This window comes from Balaenoptera physalus (assembly GCF_965194825.1).
Source record: "Balaenoptera physalus genome assembly, chromosome: 2".
Taxonomy (NCBI): Eukaryota; Metazoa; Chordata; class Mammalia; order Artiodactyla; family Balaenopteridae; genus Balaenoptera; species Balaenoptera physalus.
Window position 1 is genome coordinate 76,705,223 of NC_138883.1, and position 26,112 is coordinate 76,731,334.

Below are 26,112 nucleotides of genomic sequence, written 5' to 3' on the forward strand. Positions count from 1 at the left end.
GCCTGCTCCCCGCCCCTCGGCGCCCCGCACCAGGCGGGGCCGGGGCTAGATCGCCGCCGCCGCCGCTGCTGCTGCAGCTGCAGCTGCTGCTCTGCAAAGAGGGGCCCGGGGCCGGGCTGGGGTGCCCTCCCTCCCACGTTCTCCCGCCGCTATGAGCCAGGGAAGTCCGGGGGACTGGGCCCCCCTCTATCCCACCCCCGGACCCCCGGCGCCCCCCAACCCCTTCGTGCATGAGTTACACCTCTCCCGCCTCCAGAGGGTTAAGGTAAGGTATGGGCGGGGGGCGTCGGGAGGACTCGCGGGGATAGAAAAAGGAGGCCTTTTGGAGCCTTGATACAGATGGGGATGGGGATCCGGAAAGGGGGTGGGTGAGAGGCTACGGGGTGGGAGTCAGGGGGTGCGCACGTGGGGGCGGCGGGGGGTGGTCGAGGAGTCCTGGAGAGGACGCGGGCTTGGGCGATAGACAAGCTGAAGGTGTGTGAGAACTGACTAGGTGAGGATGGAGGATTGCAGGGGACCCAGGGGTAGGGGAGGTGGAGGACGCTGGAGACTGCGGATTACATCCTGCGGAGGCCGATGGGCTAGGATGGAGGTGGAGGCCACAGATAGCGGGGGTGGTGGTGGGGGTGCAGGGGCGTGCTGAGCGCTTCTAGGAGGCTCTGACTTGGAAGAGGTTTCTGGGCCCGGAGCCTGAAACCCCGTGCTCTTCCAACGACCCCTCCTTTCCACTACCCACCCACACCCCCACGCACTGCAGCACCTCCCGCTGGGGTGGGGGGAGGGAGGTGGAGAAGGGGGTTGGCTACAGGAAGCGGAGGGCCGCACCGGCCTGGGGAGGCTGGGGAGTGGTATGAGAAGGGAGCATCCAAGGTTTCTGTTGCCTTCACCTCCCCTGAGGCCGGCTCCTGGGGCTCGGTTTGTTTACCTTCAGTCTCCCCAGGGCAGCCCATGGAGTCACCCTGGCTCCTGGCAACCCCTACCCTGTGGAGTAGGGCCGAGATCTTTTCTCGCCTTTCCCCCAGTACTGGGGAAGTGCTGCTGGGCAGAACTAGAGACTGGCCTGGGTCTGAAAAGTAGACCTCTCTGTGTTTTCCAACCCTCTGCCTCCCAGACCCGAAGTGGAAAGAACTATGCACCTGGTTTCTGTTAGACGTAGGAGCTATTTATGGAAGGGGGTTGGGGGAGGAGGAACTATCTCTAGCCTACTCTACATCAGGCACAGTGCTGGGCACTTTCACACTAGTTATCCCTGAATCCTCTTAACAGTCTTTCAATATTGTTGGTGTGATGGGGACCAGCTGAAAGACAGGAAAGTGAGGCCCCTGATCCCATGAATCTCTTATCCTCTTTCCCTCATTGGTGTCTTCATCCCACCTTGGGTTCCAGTCCCATATCCTGGTCCCACACTACGTGTCTCCTGATATACAGGGGTGATGGCCCTCTGCTCCTGGGTCCATCCTTGTGGGAGAGGGGAAGCCTGGAGGGAGCATCTCAGCGCTGAAGTGGCCTCCTCTCCCACCCTCTGCAGTTCTGCCTCCTGGGGGCACTGCTGGCCCCCATCCGAGTGCTTCTGGCCTTTATCGTCCTCTTTCTCCTCTGGCCCTTTGCCTGGCTGCAAGTAGCTGGTCTTACTGAGGAGCAGCTTCAGGAGCCGATTACAGGATGGAGAAAGTAAGTGAGGAACCAGCCCCCAGAGACCCAGCTTCTCATTTCTCTTCCCTGCTATCCATTCTGCTCCCTCCTTAAGAAGAGGAGGAGGGAGGGTTCCGAAGCTCTCCCACCCAGCCTGGGTAGGTGAGATGAGTCAGCCAAGCTCAGTCCCTGGTACCCAGGACCTCAACTCTAAATTTTGCACCTTGATATGTTCCAAAGTAACCAGAGACTTTAGCCCCTTTGCCAGGTAATAGAGGGCAAAAGAAGGACACCTGCTTTCCTGGGTGTCTGAGCCTGGGGGGTGAGTGAAGGTCAGGATCGCTGTCGCCGCTGATGCCCAGCCTTGCCTTGCAGGACTGTGTGCCACAACGGGGTGCTGGGCCTCAGCCGCCTGCTCTTTTTCCTGCTCGGTTTCCTCCGGATTCGAGTTCGGGGCCAGCGGGCCTCTCGCCTTCAAGCTCCCGTCCTGGTTGCTGCCCCTCACTCTACTTTCTTTGACCCCATTGTTCTGCTGCCCTGTGACCTGCCCAAGGTTGTGTCTCGAGCTGAGAACCTTTCTGTTCCTGTCATTGGAGGTGAGAGATTAAGAGGGGTGAAGAGGAGAGATGACCACTGTGGGCGAAAAAGACAGGAATCAGAGACTCTGGAGAGAACTGGCCCCAAGGGGGGAGGGAGAAGTTAGAAGGGATATTGCCTGATGCTGGCAAATGAAATGCAAATTAACACCATTTGTGAAAGCAACCTCCTAGACTTTGAGCTCTGTGCTTAGAAGAGAGCAGGGAGCTCTGCTCAGTTCCCTAAAAGGGATAACACACCATGAAAGGAGGGTCCCCAGGGCAAAGAGATAACCAGGAAGCATCTCCGACTGTTGAGGAAGGGGAGGTTGCAGGTGTTACTACCCCTGGGGAAGAACCAAGTGACTCCTTGTATCCTCTCTGGACCCCAGCCCTTCTTCGCTTCAACCAAGCCATCCTAGTATCCAGGCATGACCCGGCTTCTCGGCGCAGGGTGGTGGAGGAGGTCCGAAGGCGGGCTACCTCAGGAGGCAAGTGGCCCCAGGTGGGTAAAAGGGTCTTCAGACCTCCTCGCCTTTTATGTGCTCCTGAAGAGGCTTCTTTTTCCTCTCGTCCCCTTCCACCCACCTCATTCTGGTCTCTTGATTGTTTTTTTTTTTTTTTACCCAGGTACTATTCTTTCCTGAGGGCACCTGTTCCAACAAGAAGGCTTTGCTTAAATTCAAACCAGGTGAATAAAACAGCAGTGGATGGTAGGGCTGTAGGACAAAGGAGCCCAGGATTCGGAGAGGGACTCTGGAATAACCCAAGAAGTGGAGGGGTGGGGGAGGGAGGAAGACGGAGCCTCCTAGCTGACACTGAAGAGTCTCCACGAGTCAGAGAAAATTATAAATGAAATGGAGCAAGGCCAGATCTCATTGTAGAGCTGAGCCAGATGCCTATACTTCATGCCCTCTAGCTACCTCCAGTCTCTAACCTCTGCCTGGGGGGTGGGGGTGAAAACGGGATTTAGGAGCCTTCATCGCAGGGGTGCCTGTGCAGCCTGTCCTCATCCGCTACCCCAACAGTCTGGTGAGTCTTAGTTCGAGAGTGGGGAGGGGGAGCACAAGTCCACCCGGGATGGGAATCAGTGAAAACCGCTTGTGCCACCACGGGATGTGCATGTGGGGTGGGTCAGGGTCAGGGTCAGGGTCAGGGCCTCTGCTCCAAAAGGATTGGCCAGTTCCGGGGAAGAAAAGTCATGCCTTTCTCCCCTCCCCTCTGCTTCCCACATAGGATACCACCAGCTGGGCATGGAGGGGCCCTGGAGTGTGAGTAGTGGTGTTCCTGGGGTGAGGGTGGGAAGTGGGGGTCCCACAGAATTCCTGGTGCATCTTCCACCTTCCAGACAAGTTGAATATCCCTTCTTCGTCCTGGGACTGAGAGAACTCTCAAAAAGGGGATGCCCCTGTCCCTCTGTTTTGTTCCGATCTCCTGCTATAATCTGGAAGTGCCTTTAAGCTGTCCCACCTAATCATTCCTGCTGTAATCATAGTGACTTTTGACTTACTTTCCTAGCTTTTCTCACTCGGTGGTCCACACCACCCGGCTTGCCTCTTTTCCTCTGCCAGTTACTCAGACCCCCTCGCCTGCACTTCTTCCCCTGGCCTAGACCTGCAGTGTTCTCTCTCTTATCCTGCCGCCTTTCTGGCCCCTCTGCCTCCCGGCTGTATACTCGTCCAGCTGACCGTATGGCTAATAGTTTATTTTTGTATCGGTGGACAGTACTTTGCCACTCCCATCCTTGGGGTGCGGGGAGCCCATAGTTAGAGATTGCTGAGCCTCTGAGGTCTCTTTTTTCATAGACTCAAAGTCCTCTGGCTCACAGCCTCTCAGCCCTGCAGCATCGTGGATGTGGAGGTATGACCCCCGTGGGCTGGGTGGGAGAGTGGGCATCTACTGACCCCGGAAGCTTTGGGGGAAGAGGGTAGAAGTGGTCACCCCTAGCTTTGAGGTCCTGGTGAGAGGTCTCTGTGTGTGTGTTTCAGTTCCTCCCTGTGTACCGCCCCAGCCCGGAGGAGAGCAGGGACCCCACCCTCTATGCCAACAACGTCCAGAGGGTTATGGCACAGTAAGTATCCCACAGGGATTTCCTAGAACAGATATACAGGGCAGAGGAACCACAGGATGGGGAGGAGGGCTGGGGTTTTGAGGCACACATGGGGGGAGGGGAACGGCTAGGGCAGGGGGAAGGGCTATTGGACAGCTGAGGTGGGGTAGGGGAGAGTGAAAGGGGCCTGATCTCTCCATAGTCGGCAGGCCAGAATCAGTAATGAACCCTCAGATGAGTATTCTGCCTCATTTCCCCTGCTTTCCATCCCTCTTCATCCTGTAGGGCCCTGGGCATTCCAGCCACCGAGTGTGAGTTTGTAGGGAGCTTGCCGGTGATTGTGGTGGGCCGGCTGAAGGTGGCATTGGAGCCGCAGCTCTGGGAACTGGGAAGGGTGCTTCGGAAGGCTGGGTAAGTGACCTTGAAGATGAGGGTATGGGCAAGAGAAAAAAAGGAGAAAAAGGAGAATGGGTAGGAGGAAGAAAAGAGTCTTTAAAAAGAAAAAAAAAAAAAGTGGGAAGACAGAGGAATTTTTTAAAAGATAATGGGGTAAAAGGAAGGAGGAAAAAAGAAAGATACGTAATAACCCCAGTGACAAAAGTAGGAATGGCTCTCCAGGGACTGAGTCAGAGTACATCTTAGAAAAACACCACATATACCCGTGCTGAGGCCAGGGTCCTGCTGGGTGATGTGTCCAGAAGGAAACTGAGTCAGCTCTGCACCTTCAACAATTCCCTTGTAGGCTGTCCCCTGGCTGTGTGGACACTGAGGCAGAGCCAGGCCGGAGTCGAATGATCAGCCAGGAAGAGTTTGCCAGGCAGCTACAGCTCTCTGACCCCCAGATGGTGGCTGGTGCCTTTAGCTACTTCCAGCAGGTAAAGGGGCTGGGATGCTCAAGATTTAAGTACACTGTCCGAGGGGCCGTGTGGATGGCCCATTTGGAGTCTGGGCTGGATGCTCTAGCAGCTATTGTTAGATGGACATCTTCTGAGGTCTGCTGGGAGATTCATTTTTTATATAGAGAGTGTCCAGTGCATTGAACAGCAATGTTTTACTCACTGCAGGGAAGAACAATGGAGAAATGATGGTCAATGAGGTCCATAAATTTCTGAGGCATTTTAGAGATCGGCAGAGATGGGGGTCATATGACCTTGTGGGGCACTGGGGGGAGGGTTAGGTGGGAAGGTGACATACAGAGGAGACAACATTGGACAGGTTAGACAGTTAAGGGTTTGAGACCCAGAAGTATCTCTAATACTTGGGCAGATTTTTTAAAAATATCCCAGAGCTTCTCTGGGGGATTCCTGAACTTTCTCAAGAATCTTGGTGAGCTGTATATTTCCTGGGATTTAACCAGGTTGTCTTGTCGAATTATAATAACCCCAGAAGGTTCATAATGTTTATGAACAACTCCCAGTGGTCCCAAGGAGTTCTTTTTGACCTAAGATGCAGACCATGGTTCTCAACATCCTCTCAGGGAACAGGGAGTGATCCAGGTGTGCTGATTCCTTGGACTGGGGCAGACAGTCCCTGAAAGGAGCTTCCCATCATAGCCTGTAGCAGAACAGAACCAAAACCCAGGTGCCCCAGTCCCACATAGATCTGACACAGCAGGTATCCTCAGGGAGTTTTTTGGTAAGAAATTATGCCAGTGGCCCCCTTTTAGTTTGTTGGACCCGTTCTCCCACATAGGCCAAGTCAAAAGAGAACCAGTTTTTCCAGCTTGGGGTCCAGAATGCCCTGATAGTATATCAGAAACTTGATGGTAACTTCAGCATACCTGAGGGATTCCATCATTCCTAGGAGATCCCTTTATAGGAGAGCTTTGTCACCAGGCAAACCCATGCCCCGAGAGAACTGTCCGAGATCCCGGAGAGTTCAGGGCTCACGGTTCTGAGGGAAGTGGACACAGGGGTCACCCCCAGGCCTGACGAGAAGAGGGAGGAGCTGAGATCCAGAGCAGGAAGGAGGACATGGGGTTGGTCCCTGCATCGCCCTGGTTTCTCTTCCACCCTCCAGGATGCCAAGGGTTTGGTGGACTTCCGAGACGTGGCCCTTGCGTTGGCAGCTCTGGATGGGGGCAGGAGCCTGGAGGAGCTGACTCGCCTGGCCTTTGAGGTATCAGGACGTTGGGGTGGGAGGCACGTGGAGGCTGTGCTCCCCCCGCCCGGAGGCCTGTGTGGTGTGCTGTCTCCAGGTGCCTCCGGATGGTAGGCGCTCGGCATCCCAGGGCCACACTGTCTGAACCGCAGAGCCCCAGCGTCTCTGCCGAGGCCTCGCTGGCAACGGGAAGAAGGCAGCAGCCGTGACGATTATATTCAGAAAGGGCCCAGGGGGGCAGGAGGCCTGGGCTCCACACTCTTGGAAGAGGAGAAGCCTGTCAGACGGACGTGCGGGGCGACGGCACGAGGAGAGAGCTTGACTCGCGTCCCTTTTCCTCCCAGCTCTTTGCCGAGGAGAAAGAGGAGCAAGCCGAGGGGCCCGGCCGCCTCCTGTACAAAGACGGCTTCAGCACCATCCTGCACCTGCTGCTGGGCTCGCCCCACCCTGCTGCCAGGACTTTGCATGCCGAGCTGTGCCAGGCAGGAGCCCGCCAGGGCCTCTCCCTCTGTGAGTCATGGCCTCCCAGGCCCCGTGCGGGCACTGGGCTGGGAGGGAACAGGACCGGCAGCCAGCCTGGGGGAACAGGACATCCGAGGGGCAAGGCTGGGAGGAACCAGCTGGGGAGGCAGAGGATGTCAACTCGGATTTGAGACGGTGAGGCTGAGATGAGAGGGAACAGGACGTACCAGTTCTGAGAAGAGAGTTGGGGACCTCTTCCTCTCCTCCTCAGGTCTTTACTTTCCCGTCTCGCTCTTGCCGTGCAGGTGAGTTCCAGGACTTCTCCGTTCACCACCCGCTCCACGGGAAGCTCTTCGGCACCTACCTGCGCCCCTCCCAGGCACCAAACGCCTCCTCCCCAGCCAGCGCCCCTGCTCTGGCCAACGGGGCCGCGCAGGCCCCCAAGCAGAAGGGCGACTGAGCACCTCGACCTCTCCGGCTCGCACCCGCCCCCAGACTCAGAGCAGCGCCAGAGGCCACCCCTGGGCCTCAAGCCCGTCTCTGTCCTGCTTGACTTTTGGTTATCGTTGTTGGTTTTTTTAAGTTGGTTTTCATTTTTTGTTCGTTTGGTCTTATTTTGTAAGAAACTATTTTATATATAAATATATATCTATATCTATTTAAAAAAAACGAAGCTCAGTCACATTGGCGGTATCACTAACTGGGAAGGAAAGGGACTAATGGTTGCAGGCCGCCCATGGGAAGATCGTGAAGGTTCTCAAGGTCAGTCCTCTTGGCCACAGCCGGATGAGTCCTCGTCTCTTCCAGACGGATGGAGCATGCAAGTCTCGTATCCTCCCTCCTGTTGTCATACCCTCTAACAGGCCTCCTCGCGAACCTCTTTTCAGCTTATTCCCTCTTGTTCTGTCCTCATTAGAGGTTAAAAAATAGCTGATTACCATTCCATATTTAATAATCCTACTGAGATTGGTTTCCACCCGCCATAGTAGGGACAGAGGCCTGTGTTAGGAACTAACCGTCCTGCCTACAGCCCAGGGGGTTTCTGCCACAGGATGAATTGGGGACATATAAGTCCCTTCTGTCCAGCTGCTTTTCAAGGAAGAAGAAAAGGCCCCCCTAAAGAAGGTGCTGTGTCTAGGCACAATTATGGAAATTAGTTAGATTTAGAAAATAGATGTCTATCCCAGAAATCTGACGGATTAAAAAGAAGTGCTTTTCCATCCATGGACTTTTAAAGAGAAACAGATACTGGTAGGATATCCAAAGAAGCCCTCCCAACACCACATCCAGGCTTCTGATGAGGGAGGAATAAAGTAATCACGGGGGACCCTCAGCGCCAGGGCTTATCAGGGGGCCTAGATGAGGCTGGAAAGTCACCTGGGTCCATCAAATCTGAGGCCGCCCTCACCTTTTTTCTTTTCAGCATCTTACCCGATCTAGATCGAAGACGTGATACAAAGGGGCACACTGAAAAGCATTTTCCAACAACAAAAATCTTTATTTTTTTCCCATACAACTTCCAAAGGTACTTCCCCCAACCTCTCACCAAGGGGACCCTCTCTAGCCTAGCTAGTGTGACCCCCTTTCCCACGCTTGCCACTTTTGCAGAACAACAAAACAACTTAGGGCTGAGAACGAACTGTTGGTGTGCCACCAGGGTGAGATCTACTCTGGGCCCCCCACCTGCAGGGACTGGCAGGTGGGACAGGATGGTCCCACTGCCCCCTACTGGGTACGACGTCGTTTCTTCCTCCTGCCTGTGAGGAAACTATCACGCCTTCTTTTACGAGGCTTTGAGGCCCGAACCGCTCCCAGAGGCAGGGGTTTCTTCCCAGGTGCCCCAAGTTCAGCTCCCTGGAAGGGCCTCTTTTCAGCAGGGGCTGGGCCTCCAACTAGAGCTGGCTTCCCAGACTTGGCAACAGGATACGGCGGCTGGCTGAGGCCTCTTGCCTCAGGGACGAGGGAGTGGGGTGCCCTCTGGGTCCCCTGACCCCCTGAGGACAATAGGCCTGAGGCAGGGCGAAAACTGAGGGGAGGCCCCCTTGGTGAGAGGCTAAGTTTAGAGGCCAAGAGGTGGGCCAAGTTGGAGAGCTCCTCCTCCTCCTCCTGCTCCTCCTCCTCCTCCTCCTCCTCCTCCTCCTCCTCCTCGCCTTTGGCCCCATCTGCTGAGCTGCATGTTTCTTTGACAGGAGAGGCTTCTCTCAGAACTAATCTAGGGGAAGTGCTTCTAAGGCCCTGGAGAGGAGCTGCTGATTTGGGTGTCCCGTGTGCATAAGACTCTGGGTCCCCTGGTAAGGGAGCAAGGTCTTTAGGCGCAGAGAAATCAGTATCCTCCCTGCCTTCTCCTTGGGGGTCATAAGAATTAAAACTTAGTGGGCAGGTATCCTTACTGACCCCTAGCTGGAGGCCACCGGCATCCCTAACATCTAGTATGTTGACCTGTTCTGTGGCTTCCACCAGGGGAGAAATGGAATTGCCTCCGCTCCCTGCCTCTGGGCTGGCCTCAGGGAAGGAGGAGGTATCCTGGGTCCCCAGGATAAGGATGTTGCCTTGACTTGCAGGCAGGAGGGTTTCTTCAGAAGCCCCCAGTGCAGAGGCACTAATTCTGCTTTCTAGCAACGGGGGGCAACCTTCAACCCACAGATGCTTGGGATCCCGTAGAGTCTCAGGGCTCTGCTCTCTATTTTCTTTAAGGCTTGAGGCCGGGCTGTTGGCCCTCAGAGGTCCTGACAAGCTGCAGTAGTTTCTCTTTTCTAGGGCCGCTGTGGCATCTGTGCCTCCACGGCTAACTATGCTGCTTCCCACATCCCCAGGTGCTGTGCTTTCTCCGGGACCCAGAGAAATGTTGCTTCTGGAGCCCAATGCCTGGCCGCCCTGCTGGTGCTCAGTTACACATTCCCAATCATGGAAGTTCTCTATGACCTCCTCGATCTGTAAGGGCAACTCCAAGCCAAAGGCATCCATCTCAATGCTGAGCCAAACTCCCGGACTGAGGGAGGCCCCGTCCCCGTCCCTATCCCCAGCTGCTCTAGGGGAAGGGTTCTGGTCGTAACTCTGAACCGTGGGAGGACCTCTGTCATCTCCCCACATGGCCCCTGAAGAGCCTTCCTGGGGCACTGCTAATGGCTCCGTCTCCTGAGGAGCCACTCCAAGACCCCCCATCTGTTGTTCAGTCTGCACCCCCAGGGCCTGCTTTTCTGACCCCTGTCCTTGCAGAGGGGCCAGCTCTGCAAGTCCAGCATCCAAACTGGGAACTATCTCGAGCTGGGGGCCTTCCTGCCAGCAAAGGGGCAGAGCCTCGGAGGTCCTATCACCCACCAGGGAGCACCCAGGGGACTCAGCGCCTCCCAGGTGGTCATCCTGAAGTGGGGCTATCTGGTTTGTAACCTTCCCAGACCCTCTTCTCTCTATACCCAAGGGCCCTTGAGTTCCCTGTGGAGCTGCAAGTTCTAGCTGCAGGTCCCAGCCACTGGGGGATGGCAGAGTGTTCCCATCCCTGCACATCCCCCTCAGGCCATCTAAGTCCTGCTCCTGCCCACCAGGCACTTCTCTTGCCCACTTGCCCGGAGAAGCAGACTTTCCAAGGCGGACAGTGCCCCCAGCCACCCAAAGCCCAGGTGAGGGCTGAAGCCGCCCACCCCCATCTTCATCCTCATCAGAAACAGAAGGACTTGAGTCCAATAGAGCTCCACTGCAACTTGGAGGTAGCTCTGCGTCCTCCTCCTCTTCCAAGGCCAGGAGTCGCTTCTGGACCAGCTAGAAGGAGAATGGACAAATATTGTTCTATATGTGGTTGTGAGAAGGGGTGGCGGGCTGGGTGTTGAGGAGATGGTACTTGGGCAGGGCAGGGAACGCAAGCAAGTGGCTTAAGTAACGGCATCAAAGCCAGATAACCACAGCTCTTTTTTTCCACCTTCTTGGGTCTTATTCCCACGCTTTGAGCCTTTACACTTCCCGTTTCCACGGTCCCTTGCCTACTTGTTCTGCACCCAAAGCTGACTGCTGAAGCTGTTTGTCTCTAGGTGCCATACCATCCAAGACAGTGTAGGGTTAGGTAAAGCCATGGGAGCCTCTCATTCTGATATTCTCTACCTCCCAGGTTTACCTGGACAAGACCGAGGCCTTCTTCTTGTTCCAGCTCCTCAGTTAAGGCCAAGGGATCCCTCTGTTGTTCTGGGGACAGCAGATCTGCCAAAAATTGAGGGTGAATGACGGCCTCCACCTGGGGAAATGGAAGGAAAAGTGATGGGAGTTCTTGACAGGAGTTAACGGGAACCAAGAGGCTCTAGAGAAGCAGCTATGCAACCCCCCTACTCACCACCCTCTCCCTGGGCTTTTAGAAAACACCAGCTACACACATCCACGTGTGTGCGCCCATGCACACATATTCCTCAGCATGGAAGACAGTCGAGTCACCCACTGCCTCGGGCAGAACCCTAGATCTTTTGATTCCCTGGAGTTCCCACCCCAGGATCTGCTAGAAACCAGACACCCAGGGCCAGCCCACCTTGGAGACAAAGGCCTCCTGAGAACACAGCTCATTGATGTAACTCAGGAGACCCGCATCTGGATACATCCCTTCCTCCTGCCTCTGCTGCTCTTCCTCTTCCTGTTTCCCATCCGAGTCCTCAGTGGCCAAGTGGCTCGCCACCAGCCCTTCCATGATGTCGGTGTACTCCTTCACCGCCTCCGGTGGGATCTCCTTGGGGGCCTCAGGAGCCGGAGGCCTCCGGGTCTTGTGCTGCCGCCGGCGGGGCACCCGTGCCTTGGAGGCTGCCTTCTTGGGAATGTACACTGAGGAGTGAAGCAGAAAGGAGAAATGGGAAGCGGCACCAAGGCCTCAGCTTCTGCCTCTCGCCCCCATTTGTAACGGCAACCTGGGCACGTGGAGACGGTTCCAGACTGGAGCAGGCCGACCTGACACAGTACCAGCCAGGGGAGGATATTTAGGAGCTGGAGGGTCTGAGAGAGAATCTGGATGAGGAATCTCAGAACCCCTGAAACTCCAAAGAGCCCCCTGATCCAGCCCCCATTTCTCAGGCAGATGAGGTATCATGTGCCTCAATTACAGTCTCTGAGAGAGAGTAGTTGGTTTACTTAGCCAAGATCAATACCTAGTTTGGGACAAAGGGAACCTGAGAACTCAGCCTCCTATGTATGTCCTGTTTGGAACATCAAATGCCCCTGCCTGGAGGGAAACTGGTAGAAGCACAGGCAATGCCTCCCCTGATCTGTGACTGGTTTCTGCACACCTCCCTTTGAGCTCCTGGCCCACGGCTCCTGTTGGAATTGGGCGGCCTTACCTGCCTGCTGGCAAACCTCGGGGGCTGGGGGCCCTGGAGGATCAAGCTTCAGAGGGGCTGCAGGAGGCACGCCCTGGGACTCATTCATCAGCTCTGTGTTCTGAACCTGCATCTCCTCCGCGGCCTCAAACTCCATGAACCTGCAGAGGGTGCAGAGGGTGCAGAAGACCCAGGCAGTGCTGAGAAGACCAAGATCCATTCGAAACCCAGACACAAGACCCCAGGGTATCTGCTCACAGAAGGCCGAATAACAGTTCTGGGGAAACCTCACAAGGTCTCCACATAGCCCCCCTACCTGCAGTCGTCACTTAGGAAGCTTATTAAGAAAACAACCTAGAGCTTGTAAGCTTCACAGGACAGAGCCATGGCTTTTTCATATGCTATCTCACCCAGCATCGGTGAGGGTATACAGCAGCGATTAATACAGGTTTGTTGAATTCAGTCAGGCCTATGCCACAACCTGGCAAATCCCACACGTGGGCCACTCCTCAAGGCCTCCTCTGCCCCTGCCTACAACCATAAAGAATGCCTGAAATCCCAAAGCAGGGCCTGGGTTGCAATTTAAGGCAGTTCCCACCAGGAAGCAGCGCTGAGAGCCAGGAGTCCTGATGCTGGGACTGGGGTCCTGGAAGGGTAAATCTAGGAGGTATGGGTCCAGAAGATTTGGGGGAGAAAGTTATAGTTAAGCTTGGAGGAAAGGGTTCATTTTCCTGAGTTACTTTTTTAACTGAGGAGATTATCATGGAGAAATGGGGGATATGAGCCAGAAGACCACTCTGGGCATCTAGGATTGCCCTGACAAACCTCTTCAAGAACCAGCCCCTCCCTAAGATGACGGGCTAAAGTATTTCCAGAGGAGTGGTGGCCCCAAGGTCTGCATCAGTAGTCACTTGCCACCCGGTCAGCGAGACAGGAAAGAACCTGCCTAGTAGGGCTTACCTCCTCATTGCTAGGTTCCCTTCAGCATGGACTTTTTACAACAACCGGGCTCCAATCCCATCCTAAGAGCTTCAATATCAAGGCCCCTATACAACTCAAGATCTGGAGAAGGGAGAGCTTCCAAGAGGAGATAGGATAGAAAAGCCCAAGAGTCAAGATGGTGGAAGAAGCAGCGAGGATCCAGGAGACCCTATGCTAGTCTACACCTCTCCTCCAGCATCCGTTATAGTAACCACCCACAGCCCAGACCCAAGCCTCTCTTACCTGCTCCCACCCCTCAGCCCCGCAGCCCCCCTCGGGAGGATGAGGGTTGGTGGGACTCACTTTTCTGCCATCTCATAAAAGATCATCCGGTCAAAGTTGCTGGTACGCTCCCACTCCTGCACAGCCCTTGGCAGTCCCTCCTCCACGGTCATAGTGGGCTTCCGCCGGGCCAGGGAACGAAGCACTGGGCTAAAACCCCCATTGGGTCAGTCACAGTCTACAAGTGTACCCCCTCTCCCACCTGCCCTGACACCCACCTCAGTGCACACCCCCAGCCCCTCATCAGATCAAACATGCCCCACAGTCCCTGTCACATCCCACTGCTGATTAGATCCCAGACCCCCAATCTCACATCCATCCATTCACCACACTGGCCTTTTTTCCCACTGAAATTTACAAACCTCGCACAAAATCAGAGGGTTCGTCTCCCCACCCATTAAAATCAACTACCTTGAATTCTCACAGTGCTGTCCTCAACAAAACACAAGGAAGAAAGCGCTCATGTTATTCAATTAATGGGATTCATTGTAAAGTAAGCTGAACCCTGCCCAATGGCTCTTACATTTTTAAAAAGACACTCCCTAACCCAAATGAATCTAATTAAAGGCTGTGTGGTGTTTTTATTTGTTGGTTTTTAAGTGTTTTTTTGCCTCTGGGATACCCGTCACAGTCAAATATCAATACTCTTTGAGCTCTTTGTGATGCATTTTGCCTTTCTGACTTCCCATGAGTCCTCAATCATTATTGTGCCTAGAATCACCTGGGGAAAGCTTGTTATAACCATGGATTCCAGCGCCCCGGAATCCCAGTTCTGAGCATCTCACCAGCCTCCCGGGTGACTGTGGCAGAGGGTCTGGACTGCACTCTGAGGGAGACCCTGCCCAGAGCCCCTGAACGTGGGGAGCAGAAATAGGCCAGGAGTTAGAAATTCAGCCTGCCAGCCTCCAAGAGAGAACCCAGAGCTGTCTGCAGAAAGCGGGAAGTCAGTACGGTGATCTACACCAAGGACTGTGGGGGAGCCTTTTGATTTATTCACTCCAGAGTCAGGACGGAAAGGGGGATTCCTTTAGGGGTTCAGCCACTGGAGGAACAACATGTACAGTTTTTTTTTTAAGTCCAGTAAGATGTGGCATGCGTTATATGGTGGTTTACACAAAATGCTGAGAGTACAGTGCAGTTGAGAGAGACAGCGGGTCTTGGTGGGAAGAAAATTCCCCAGATGGTCAATGACTTTGCTTTATAAACATAACAGCCCATGACCCTGGGCTCCCAGGTCAAGCATCCGCTCACACAGACATTTTGGCCTTTTGTGAGTTCTTCTCCTCTTCTAGATTGCCTTTTTATAATAATAACAATAACAACAACAATAGCAGCTGCCATTTAATGAAGCATTCCCTGTGCCAGGCACTCTGCTGAGCACTTCACATACATTAACTCATTTCATCTTTTCAGCAACCCTCTGAGGTAGGGATAATCATCCCCTTTCTAGATGAGAAAACTGAGGGCAAAGATAGTAAATGCCAGGGCCCAGGATGACAAATCTAGTGAGTGGTGGGGCCTTGGTCCTTGACCACTAAGCAAGCTCTACCACCTCCCTATTTCAACTTGAATTCTCCTGAATAAAACAGGGGGCGCAGTGTGGGGAATTCTCTGGCAGTCCAGTGGTTAGGACTTGGAGCTTTCACTGCCGAGGGCCCGGGTTCGATTCCTGATTGAGAAAATAAGATCCCGCAAGCCGCGAAGCGTGGCCAAAAAAGCCAAACCAAAAAAACATGGGGCAGTAGACAGGGTGGCACACAAGCTCCTCAGCCCAGCCGCACACCATCCCCCGCTCCCAGCGCTCCTCATCCTGGCCGGTTTGGACAGCTCAACTCCACGTCAAAAGGTAGTAAAATAGAACGGGAGGGCCCTGGCACTCGGTATCAGAGACCCAAGTTCCAATCACTGCTCTGAGCTCCAGGCTCCAGTCTCCTCATCCATAAATGAGGATGACCACAAAAATGCCTGCCTGAACTCACAGGGTTGTGAAGATCACTTGAGAGAAGACACCTGAAAGCTTGTCGTCATCTGGCACGTGGGTAAAGAGGCTTGTTATCATTGTTGTCGTCGTCGTCGTTATGATTTTCATTATCATAGCATCTCCAGCACCCTCATCACCTGCCCTCAAGTATTCCTAAATAGCCTAACCTCTTTTGTCCATCCCCAAATCCTCCTTATTTAAAAGCCTCTAGAATAATGAACCTCAGGTCTCTCCACTTACATAAGAAAGCAGGAAAGGGCCTCTGCATCAGGACTTTGGGATAAGTGCCTCCTTGCCAAGGCTTTGTAGCGCTGCCAGCATCGGAAATTCTCATAAACACCCTTGGAGGTATAAGAGAGGTCATCCAGTGAGGGCTTGGATCGGGCAGCCGCAGGACCTCCTTCCCCAGTTGCCCCATGCGGCCCTGGTGAAGCCTTTTCCGGGGGCATGATGGGGGCCAGTTGGGCAGCTGGTAGTGGAGCCTGAGTAGGAAGGCCTGGGAGGCCCTCCTGGCTCACCCCAACTGCCTTCGTGGGCAGAAGGGTCTTCACATTAGAGGCTGTCAGGAATCCAGGGTCAGGACTCTCAGGGTCCCCACAGGGAGAGCCTGAGGCAGTCCAATTGAGGGCGGCCTGCGTAAGGATAAAGTTCTGAGTTTGGGAGGGCTCAGCTGGCCCTCCTTCTGTCTTGACTTTGACAATGACCTTGCCAGCTCCAGCTTCACTGGGGCCAGGGCCCGCGTCCCCTGTCACCAACAACGGGCTGGGGAAAGCAGAGAGCACCAGAGGGTTGCCTGGAGAGAGTGCTGAAGGCACAGGGGGCTGCGAGGGCGGCTCCCAGGGTAGTTGGTCTGGTGGGCCAGGAGCAGGCTGGGGGAAGGGAAGTGCAGTGAAAGGAGACAGGGCAGTGCCAGGTTTCATGGTCATGTCCGGTCCTGGCAATGGAGATGCTGCAGAGATAAAGAAAAAGAGGGGCTGGAGTAGGAGAAGAGGAGACCAGAAGCTAGGTCATCTGAGTTCCACTCTAGTCCCTGAAGAATCAGAGCACTGATTCTCGACAGGTGAGGGAGGGGGGACATGTATAGTTTGCGAATGTCCCCCAAGTGTTTCTGATGTCCCTTACTCCCTGCTGAGAATTAGTGTGCTAGGGAAGCAAGCTGCAAGGACCCTTGGGCCCACGAGTTCATACCCCATAACACATGCCACCCAGCATACGGGTACATTCCAAACACCCTCACACCACCTGGATCCTGCTCCCCGCTGCTCTGTGGTCCCTGCCACCAGGCGCAGAAGCACTGTTCCCAGGAGGGGGGTGTGTGTGGATTAGATGTTTTGCTCCCAGAAATTTTGTTACATAACAGCCAGAAATGACTAGAGATAAGAGCCAGGAAATGGGTAAGGGGAAGGCGGTATGGGGAGGGAGGTTTCCAGAGCTTTAAGGAGATGCGGGACCTATTAAAACGTTATCTGTGATCCTTCAGCTTGGAACTCCTAATATCAGAAATTTAGGGCTTCCCTGGTGGCACAGTGGCTGAGAATCTGCCTGCCAATGGCAACTCGGCCCGTGAGCCACAACTACTGAGCCTGCGCGTCTGGAGCCTGTGCTCCGCAACAAGAGAGGCTGCGATAGTGAGAGGCCTGCACATCGTGATGAGGAGTGGCCCCCGCTTGCCGCAACTAGAGAAAGCCCTCGCACAGAAACGAAGACCCAACACAGCCATAAATAAATAAATAAATAAATAAATTAATTTTAAAAAAAAAGAAATTTAGGGTCCACTTTTGAACAAGGCACTGACAATGAAGTCTGAAACACAGTTCAGAGGCTATGTGGACTCTAGTCAAAGAGACCAGGGATAAATACATAAAACGTGTACTTAATTAATTAGGACGTGTGTCTCCTAGGACTTTTAATAATAGTAATAGAAGATCATCTGCCTAATTTCATGCTACTCTCCTCCCCCTCTTATAAAGAATATTCCACTGGCAAACTAACAACATTCAGCCTCCGCTGCTTCCTGATCATGAAGGAGACATGGAACACGAGCGAACTCTTCACCTCAACCACAGAGCAGAGGGCCAGGAATACTCCCCGAAGTATGGAACACAGTGAAATGGGTCTGAAGGCCTGAGTTCCACAAAAGGTAGAAAGACACAGCATCTCAGGGAAGCCCCAGTTCTCATCCCTGCTGGAGTGACCCACTTCCCCTGGCCCTGGGAAAGCAAGGAAAACTGCTCCCTGAACTAGAACTAGCCTCACTGGGGCTGGAAGGAGCCAAGAGGCTCTAAGCAGAGGCACTTACAGCACCTTCTGGTCTAGCTTCCGAGAGGACATTTCTCTACAGACTTGGCAAGAGATGACCCCACTGAACAGTTTTCTAGCCAATGCTTCCACTCCCCCCCACCCAATAAGAGCGAGAGCAGCCCCAGCTCAGTTCTCAGGGCAAAATTCTAGAGCAGCCTCCAATTGCCTAAAGAAGACACCAGAACTTGGGTCTTCCCTTTCAAACCCCGTGTCCCTCGTACCACACACCCCTGCCCGTGCCACACAAACACATGCTGAAGGAATCCCTCTTCCAGAGAAGCAAGTTGCTAACTACCATCCCTTCTCTCTACTCAGCACTTTCCTCTGAGACACTTTGATCTGCCACCCAGGAGGCCCTCTTCCTTCCCCAACCCATAGTCTTAATGGCACAATCTCCTTCCCCAGCCTCCCCAAGTGTGATGCCTTTGGTGGGGTCTAGTGTTCTCACATCCCTCTAGGTCAGCCCAGAGAGCTGGTCCCCACGTAAAATGTCAAGTTTTGAATCTCCAAGGAGGAAGCAGGTAGCAGGGACCTTCCCCCCACCTGCAGACTCACCTCCATCTGAAGACATCCTCTCAGGTTTGGGCACTAACCGTGGCTGTCTGGAAGCCTCCAGAATGAGACAGTCAGGTCCAGGACCCAGAGAGTAACCTGGCTCCGGTAGATACACAGGATCCAAGGAAGGGAGGGTAAAGATCAGATCAAAACAGAACTAGAATCTAGGACTCAAGGCATTCTGCAGTGGGGGAGGGGAGGGGGAATATAGGGTGAGGTTAGGGAGATATTCCATGAAGGGCTCTGGTATGTAGGCAGTAACCAGGAATTCCCGCCAAACCAGAGGATGGCAACCCAATTGTTGTGTATCTCTTCAGGACAACTTGCAAATTCTTTCTCAGATTCCCAACTGCATAGTTTTACATCCCTGTTCCCTATACAATTCTTTACCAATATACCTAGTTTTGTGCCTTTCAATTACACCCAGTTCTGGTACCTGAATTCCTATTAATAGCAGGTTGTAGCGAACTCTTGACAATTCAATGTTGGCTGTATTTTCTAAACCAAATTGAGAGTACCTAGCCTGTATATTTAAGGATCAAGGGAACAGAATGCTTGAAATTAGGGTTGTCTCAGAAGATCAAGGGTGTTGAATTACTGTATGCATATCATTTCCTTGGAAAGCTGTCCTGCAGTTTCCAAATAAACCACTACCATCAGCTCTGCAGTCCACAGAAGGCTTAGCCTTACCCTTGGCTGTAAAGCCTCCCACTCTATCAAAAACTGCCATTCAGCCTAAAATTTCAAGACCAAAATGTCCTCCTTTTCGTCTGTTAAATTATTTTTGTTGTTTTAAATTTTTGTTAAATAATTTTAATTTTTTAAACGGGTAATAATACATCAGCACGGTTCAAAAGTCAAACTATGCAAAATGGCATACACAGCAAGTCTCCCTCCACTCCTTTCCTCTGGAACCGAGTTCTTTATCCCAGAGGAAACCAGATTTTTTCTGAATCCTTGCAGAGGTATTTTATGCAACTACAAGTAAACAGAAACTATACTCTTAAAAAAAAAAAAGCTTTCAGGTTTTTCTGTTAATAAAATTAATATATGTTACAATGTTTTTGCCGTTCTAAATAATACGGTAACGATCACCTTTCTAATGATATCTGGGTTCCAATTTTCATTTCTTTAAACTAGAGTCCTATAAGGAGAAATTGTACGTTCTTTTAAAAATTCGCAATACCTCTAGGAGGTGCATCTTATTATGCTATTATTAGCTACTCACCACTATTAAGAAAGAGCGTTGAATTTGTGGTAGAGACCTGAGTTTGAATCTTAGGTCGACCGCTAAAACATACTTGAGGAGTTTCATAAAATAACTTCACGCTTTCTTCGCTGTACAGAATATTGAATACCCATCATGCACTCTTTACCGCCAATACTTTGAAATAGGGCGAGGGAACCGGATGTAAAATCGGGGAGGGAAGAAAGCCTTCTTTCTTCCCTGAGGTAAAAGGGTCTCTGGATCCTGCAGCCTCGGTTTCTCCAGGTGCTAGAAACCCATTGCCTCTGAAATGGGTGTGAATTTTGAGATAAAGACAGGATTCTATTCATTAATGTTCAATCTGTATCCATCCCTACCCCCCTCCAATGCTTAGAAGTGCCTGGCACACAGTGGGCACACTCCACGTGTCTTAGAACGCCCGCAAGGTTGCGACTGGGTTGCAACTGGCCAAGTCCTGCGCTAGTACGCCCCCCTTCTGGCCAGCTGGCGAAAGGTATAAACTGGACTACATTTCCCGGCGTGCTTTGAGAGCGAGACTTCCCGGCTATACAGGAAGGAAATTGACACGTGAGGCCTTCAGTTAAGAGGCGCTGCAGACTGAATGGGAAGCTCACGCTTCTGTTCACGCTCACGTGTGGTCATGTTTCTCCAGTATTACCTCAACGAGCAGGGATACCGGGTCTACACGCTGAAGGTGAGAGGAGGAAACAGGTTGTATATGGGCATGGGGAGAAATGTCGTTGGGAGGAACGGTCGAGACGAGCCAGTCCAGAAGCCAGGCGTGGTAGAAGCAGGAGTGTGTGGCTTCTTGATCTGAGCAGTCGCGTCTCCTGTCTTCATGTTTACCCTCTTCGCGCGGCCTCCTCCCCATCCCAGCCTCCATTTCCCTCACGACGCCAGTGATTGGGTTTTCCCACGACTCCAGTACTGAGATTATGTTCTCTCTTTCCTTCGCGAGCAGAAGCTTGACCCTATGGGACAGCAGACCTGCTCGGCCCACCCTGCTCGGTTCTCCCCAGACGACAAATACTCTCGACACCGAGTCACCATCAAGAAACGCTTCAAGGTGCTCATGACCCAGCAACCGCGCCCCGTCCTCTGAGGATCTCTTGAAATTTCACGTCTCTTCTGCCGCCTGCTAGCCCTCAAGAGACTTTCTGAAATCAAGCTCTTCCATCTGTGAGCCTTGAAGTCTTGCTACGACCCTTGATCCTTGCATCCGGTCTCATCCTTGCCTTTGATCATGCTTGTGGTGAGGCCATCATGGTAGCATCCCCTTTAAAGGGAAGATGTTTGAATCTTCTTTTCATACTCTGAATCACTGCCAGGTTATTAAAATGATTTGAAAGAGCTCTTATTTTGTATGTTGTGGGAAGAAAGGAGTGGTTTAAAAACGAAAACGAGGGAGATGAGTGAGAAGAGTGCCCCAGGGGTACAAAAGACCACTTGGAAGAGAAACTTCGGTGGCTTCTGTAGCAGGAGCAGTGCTGTGCTTAGAGTCTTAGAAGCGTGCTGGGGATGGGGAAGAGAGCTTGAGAAAGACTCCTGTGCAGCTGTCAGCATCCACTGAAAAATACCCGTGTGGTCACTTAAGTAATTTTTTTGTCCCTTGAAATGACATTTGACTGAAAATGGAAGAGTTGCTTGAAAAATAACAGCAGCTATATTGTAGAGAAAAGGCATTGAATTGGAAGCCAGGAGACCAGGATTCTCGCCTCTCTGTATACCTTTGAGAACGTCAACCTGTTTAGTTCCATTCTTCTCATCATTTCTAATTTCTCTTCTAACTCTAAAATTGATAGGGTTCAGTGGTGGATCTTAATGTACCTACAGTGTTTGTCCAACCATTGTGAATAGGAATGCCTTTATGCATATTTACCGCCCCTCTGGAAATATTCCCAGGCTTTTAGTTCTCTCTTCTTACATACACCTAACTTTATATTCTTTCTGGTAGCTAGCTGGTATGTGGAACTCTACATGGATTTTAATTTAGAAGATGAGGTATGAGAGATTCAAGCAGGGATTTTTGTTGTTTTTCAAGCTACTCTTGGGGGTTAATTTTTTTTTTTTTTTTTTTTTTTTTAATCCTGGAAGATTTCTTAGGACTTGAGCTTCTATCACGGGGAAACCATAAATATACAGGCATTCAAGAAATGCTAGCTTCTTCCTTTCCTTATCAAGTTAATCAACTCAGTATTTCCCAATCTTCTCATTCATGGCCTTTGACATTGAATTTGAATGTTTGCTTAGTGCCACTGATTTTAAAATTGCTTTGTGAAGTTTGCATTCCAATGATACAATCTTCTTTTTCTACAATATCAAAGATTCTAGACTCCAGAAGCAGATGTAACTTAAATCAGCACAAATTTGATTTATCAAGACTGGCCCTGGAAAGGAGTAAATATGTTTCTCATGGACTCTGATGTCTGACTGTCCCAGCAGAAAAGTTCAGGATAGCTGTTGACTGCTGAGAAAAAAAAATCTCTAGACTTGGGTCATAGTTAATAGAAGACATGATTTTCAATCAGTTACTTAAATTTATGAGAATGGTGAAATGAGATAATTATTTCCTGTCAAGCAATTTTTTATTTCTTAGCCTGTTCACTGAACAAGGTTCTTAGCATAGAATCTGAGGGATTTTAAAGAGTCGTCCTATCCTATTAGGGGTTAATAAGCGAAGAAATGTTAGAAATTCTGCAAATGACTAGGAAAAGTATCTGCTATGGAAGTTTTTTTAAGAACTAAAGTCAGGGGAGTTCCCTGGCGGTCCAGTGGTTAGGACTCTGAGCTTCCACTGTTGGGGGGCTCAGGTTCGATCCCTGGTTGGAGAGCTAAGATCTGGCATGGCCAACAAAAAAGAAAAGAACCAAAGTCAGTAAACGAATACTATCATTTTTTTAAAATGTTGACTGGGATTCTGTCTTTATAAGTTACCCCCCCACCAAAAAAGGATTAAGATTTTCCATGCTACTTACTGTGTGGACTGTAATGGAAAGGCAAATTGGTGTGAATATACCGAAGATTTTTTTCCTTAAGAGATCTATGTCTGAGCACATTGTGAGATGTGCTCAGAAATGGGAGAAGAGTTTTAAGAAGTATAGTATAAAGTGAATGAAAATACACTGTGGTATGAAACAAAATTCGATGTTGTAGAAATCCAGGATTTTTTTTTTAATGAAGGGAAAGTCTGTAAGATTTGAATGAACAGCAGGCATGCCTGAGGAGAAAACTGATCCCTCAGGGAGGTAAATTTCTTCCTTCCTCAAGTAAGAAAGCTGTTAAGCCTGAATGAATAATCACAGGCTTTATAAAGAATCAAGCTGTGAGGAGATTTACATTTTAAATAGGAATTTAGTCTCCATTCTGTTACCTGGATCTTTTAAACCGGACATTGGACTTTGTGTGTCATTTGATAAAATGGAATTTCCTGGCTCACGTCTTAAATACAGTTGTGATCTATTACTAGGGATGATCTTAAACATTTCCACTTGTGCCGAGCAAGGACCCAGGCAAATCCAGGGCCCAGATTGTTGAATTTAAATGTCTGGGTAAATAACAAGGTCCTGTGGTATAGCACAGGGAACTATATTCAATATCCTGTGATAAACCATAATGGAAAAGAATATAAAAAAAAGAATGTCTCTATGTGTATAACTGAGTCACTTTGCTGTACAGCAGAGATTGGTACAGCATTGTAAATCAACTGTACTTCAATGAAAAAATAAAATTAATGTCTTGATCAAAGCTTTAGGAAATAATTTTCAAACAAAACATTGATGAGTCAAATTTATTGAACACCTCTATTCATGCATTAAATAAACATTCTAAGAAAAATATTCTGGTGGCAGTAGTAGGGAAAACACTGAATGGAGTCAAGAGAAAGTATCTCAATGGCTTCTCCAGGTCTAAAATTAAAGACGCTTTCTTTAATGAGCTTTCAGCCTGACTAGAAAATGAACACAGCATTTTTTTTCCAGTTTTACTGAGGTAAAATTTACAAAATTGTATATATTTAAGGTGTACAACTGTGATGATTTGATAGATGTATACATTGTAAAAAAAAAACAGCACTTTTTTAAAGGACAAGAAAAAAAAAGTAGCCCAAACTATGTATAAATTTGAGCATACAGTGCTTTATAATAGACCACTACGTAAGAACTCCAATGAGGGTCATACCTAATACATACCGTATATTGTAGATATATGGTATTGAGAGGTTTGTAATTTTTAAAGAAATTATGAGTGGTATTTTTAGGGACACTCTTAGTAAAGAGAGATGGTTTTTGAGGGTCTGAGGGGCATCGCCTGCTCCCTGAAATACCTCCACCTCCAGAATGAGTTTGTGCAACACAGCAGGACCAAGAGCGAAAAGCGTTTGTTTTCTCGGATGCAGGCAGCTCAGGACCCCACCCCCAACTACAATTCCCGTCGTGCTCCGGGCCTCTCACGCTCGGCCCCGCCCCTTGACCGCCAGCCGCTGCGAGCCGGGCGAGCGCATGCGCGGAGCCCTCTCCGCCACCTCACGGGCTGCAGAGACTGGGCGGGGCTTTCGGGCGCTCGTGGGACTGTGCCGCCCTCCGACCGCTCCCCCGGGCTTCTCTTCGGACCGTTAACCTCGAATGAGGAACGAGCGGGGAGGAAAGGGAGGGGCTGCGGCGGCGCCGGCACAGCCCGCCGGGCCCGGGGCCGGGGGCGGCGAGGTCACGTAACTGCTGCTCTGGCATCTGACCGGGGAGGAGGCTCCCTCCCCGGCAGCCCGAGGCCCCCTGCGCCCGCCGCGGCTCGGAAACAGTTACCCGCTGGTAAACAACAGCTGCGCGCGCATCCGCATCAGCTGGCGCCGGGATCCCGCACCTGCGACCTCCTCCTACCCTCATCCTCGCCGCTCCCTCCTGCTCAGCCAGGGCCAGCCTGCGAGGCCGTCTCCTCTTCTGTTAGGACCCGAAGGAAGAACAGCGAGGGGCTACCTTGCGCCGGGGCCCTGGTAGGGGCGGAAAGCATCTCCGGCAAAGGGGTGGCTCGTCCTGTCACACGCAGGAGAAACCCAGCAAACCGATCGGGGGCTCGATGGACTAGCAGCTAGCTGCCACGACCCTGAACTGCAGTCCGCGGAGTCTCGATCCGCTAGCCGGCGCCTCCCAGATCCCAGGGACCTTTCTGCCAGAAGAGCGGGAGGGCCACCCTCGCAGACCTCTCGGAGGCAGGAATCCGCTTTGCCCCTGCAGCCTCCTCTCCTCACCCTTGTCTCCTCATTCTCCTCCATCCATAGTGTGCGATATTTTTCCCGTTATGCATGCTCACCTCTCCCACCAGACCCAAGTGGATTATCGGCCTCAAAAACATCGGGTGGCTCTACACACATCTCCTCCCAGCCAGACCTGTGGGGTATTCACCTGATACACAACAGGTGGTCGGGTGTACACCGTTTCGCAATCTGATCTATACTGTTTATATTCGCCTGATAAGGGTGGGCCTCTGCGCACTTTGCTCATCTAGCCGTGGGACATTTACAGATAAGGGACTAACTACCTCGGCAGAAACCTTAAGGTCGAGGAGAGAAAGGCTTCGTCACCTGCTTCTCTGAGACCATGGCTGGCTGCCCGCATCCCTGGACCAGGGGAGATAACTAGATAGCTCTTCATTCTGAAGGAACGAAGTTACACGAGATTGGCATCGTTTGTCTTTTTTTTTTTTTTCTTAAATATTTTCCAGCTGCTGGTAGTGCACTTTTTAGGACAGGCGGCTTGAATTCTGAGTAGAAGGATACTTATATATAGTGGCTTTTTGTGTGGTGTAAATCAAGGTAATTGAGAGGTTATTTTTAAGTTATCTTTTCTATTTTTGCAACCAAAATTGCTAGCGTAGGAGGAAGGGTTTTGCAGGGTTTTTTCTTTTTTCTTTGTCCTTATAAAGGAAAAGAAAAAAAAATGCATCCTTCAGAAAACACCACCAAGATGGCTTCAGTTCGGTTCATGGTGACACCAACAAAGATCGATGACATTCCAGGTTTGTCAGACACCAGCCCGGACCTCAGTTCTCGATCCAGTTCCCGGGTAAGATTTAGCTCCCGGGAAAGTGTACCTGAAACAAGCCGTAGTGAGCCTATAAGTGAGATGTCTGGAGCCACCAGTTCACTGGCGACTGTTGCACTGGATCCAGCTAGTGACCGGACTTCTAACCCCCAGGATGTTACTGAGGGTAAGTAGAAACACAGACAACAAAATATTTCCATTACTGGCTTATATGTCCAGGATGACAATATACTGAGAGATCATTTTTCCATTATAGAAGAATCATCAGGAACCAAGGTACCTCTTTTTGAGATGCTTAGGAACCCTTTGGAATAATGGTTAGCATAGTGGATCTCTGCAATAGTAATTTGGCGTGTGTGAAGGTATATGGCAAGAAGAAAAGTAGATGTATGTTTTGACTTTCTCATTTTTGTCTTCTTAGAATTGAAATGGGTATTTTGGTTAAGGATGAATATCAAAGAATTTAACAATTTTCCAGCATGGAGAATCCTAAATTGTAAAATTTAGTGGAGAGTTGGCTTTGGGGCTCCAACTATTACAGTTTGCTTTTAAGGCCAGTTATGAGGAGTAGTTATTGATTATATCTTAGTTACTGGCTTTCCTGCAAAGACTTCAGATACTGTATCACAAAATTCTTTTAAAAAAATTATA

General features: G+C 51.1%; 4 protein-coding genes across 5 annotated transcripts in view; 3 read left to right on the top strand and 1 right to left on the bottom strand.

Annotated features, from left to right (window-relative positions):
- The first annotated feature begins 5 nt into the window (after positions 1 to 5).
- Positions 6 to 7,429, top strand: LPCAT4 (lysophosphatidylcholine acyltransferase 4). Its single transcript, XM_082452407.1, has 14 exons — positions 6 to 265; positions 1,529 to 1,671; positions 2,008 to 2,228; positions 2,600 to 2,712; positions 2,838 to 2,898; positions 3,181 to 3,239; positions 3,444 to 3,478; positions 4,013 to 4,067; positions 4,196 to 4,278; positions 4,543 to 4,668; positions 5,000 to 5,132; positions 6,277 to 6,375; positions 6,702 to 6,867; positions 7,125 to 7,429. The coding sequence occupies exons 1-14, from the start codon at positions 152 to 154 to the stop codon at positions 7,277 to 7,279; spliced, it is 1,563 nt and encodes a 520-aa protein (XP_082308533.1). The 5' UTR covers positions 6 to 151; the 3' UTR covers positions 7,280 to 7,429.
- Positions 7,430 to 7,560: 131 nt separating this feature from the next.
- On the bottom strand, positions 7,561 to 19,561 carry NUTM1 (NUT midline carcinoma family member 1). Its single transcript, XM_082452575.1, has 8 exons — positions 19,430 to 19,561; positions 18,202 to 18,297; positions 15,586 to 16,294; positions 13,386 to 13,514; positions 12,123 to 12,262; positions 11,327 to 11,613; positions 10,925 to 11,041; positions 7,561 to 10,575 (listed from the first exon to the last, which is right to left on the bottom strand). Exons 2-8 carry the CDS (start codon positions 18,215 to 18,217, stop codon positions 8,545 to 8,547), a joined length of 3,429 nt encoding a protein of 1,142 aa, XP_082308701.1. The 5' UTR covers positions 18,218 to 18,297; positions 19,430 to 19,561; the 3' UTR covers positions 7,561 to 8,544.
- A 402-nt stretch (positions 19,562 to 19,963) lies between these two features.
- NOP10 (NOP10 ribonucleoprotein) lies at positions 19,964 to 20,780 on the top strand. The gene is made up of 2 exons (XM_082452574.1): positions 19,964 to 20,123; positions 20,391 to 20,780. Exons 1-2 carry the CDS (start codon positions 20,031 to 20,033, stop codon positions 20,529 to 20,531), a joined length of 234 nt encoding a protein of 77 aa, XP_082308700.1. The 5' UTR covers positions 19,964 to 20,030; the 3' UTR covers positions 20,532 to 20,780.
- A 790-nt stretch (positions 20,781 to 21,570) lies between these two features.
- Positions 21,571 to 26,112, top strand: part of SLC12A6 (solute carrier family 12 member 6) — a 90,288-nt gene continuing 85,746 nt past the window's right edge. For both annotated transcript variants that reach the window (XM_082452364.1, XM_082452365.1), the window contains exon 1: positions 21,571 to 25,627. In XM_082452364.1, the coding sequence (XP_082308490.1) occupies positions 25,357 to 25,627 (271 nt within the window). In that variant the 5' untranslated portion in view covers positions 21,571 to 25,356. The remainder of the gene's footprint in view (positions 25,628 to 26,112) is intronic.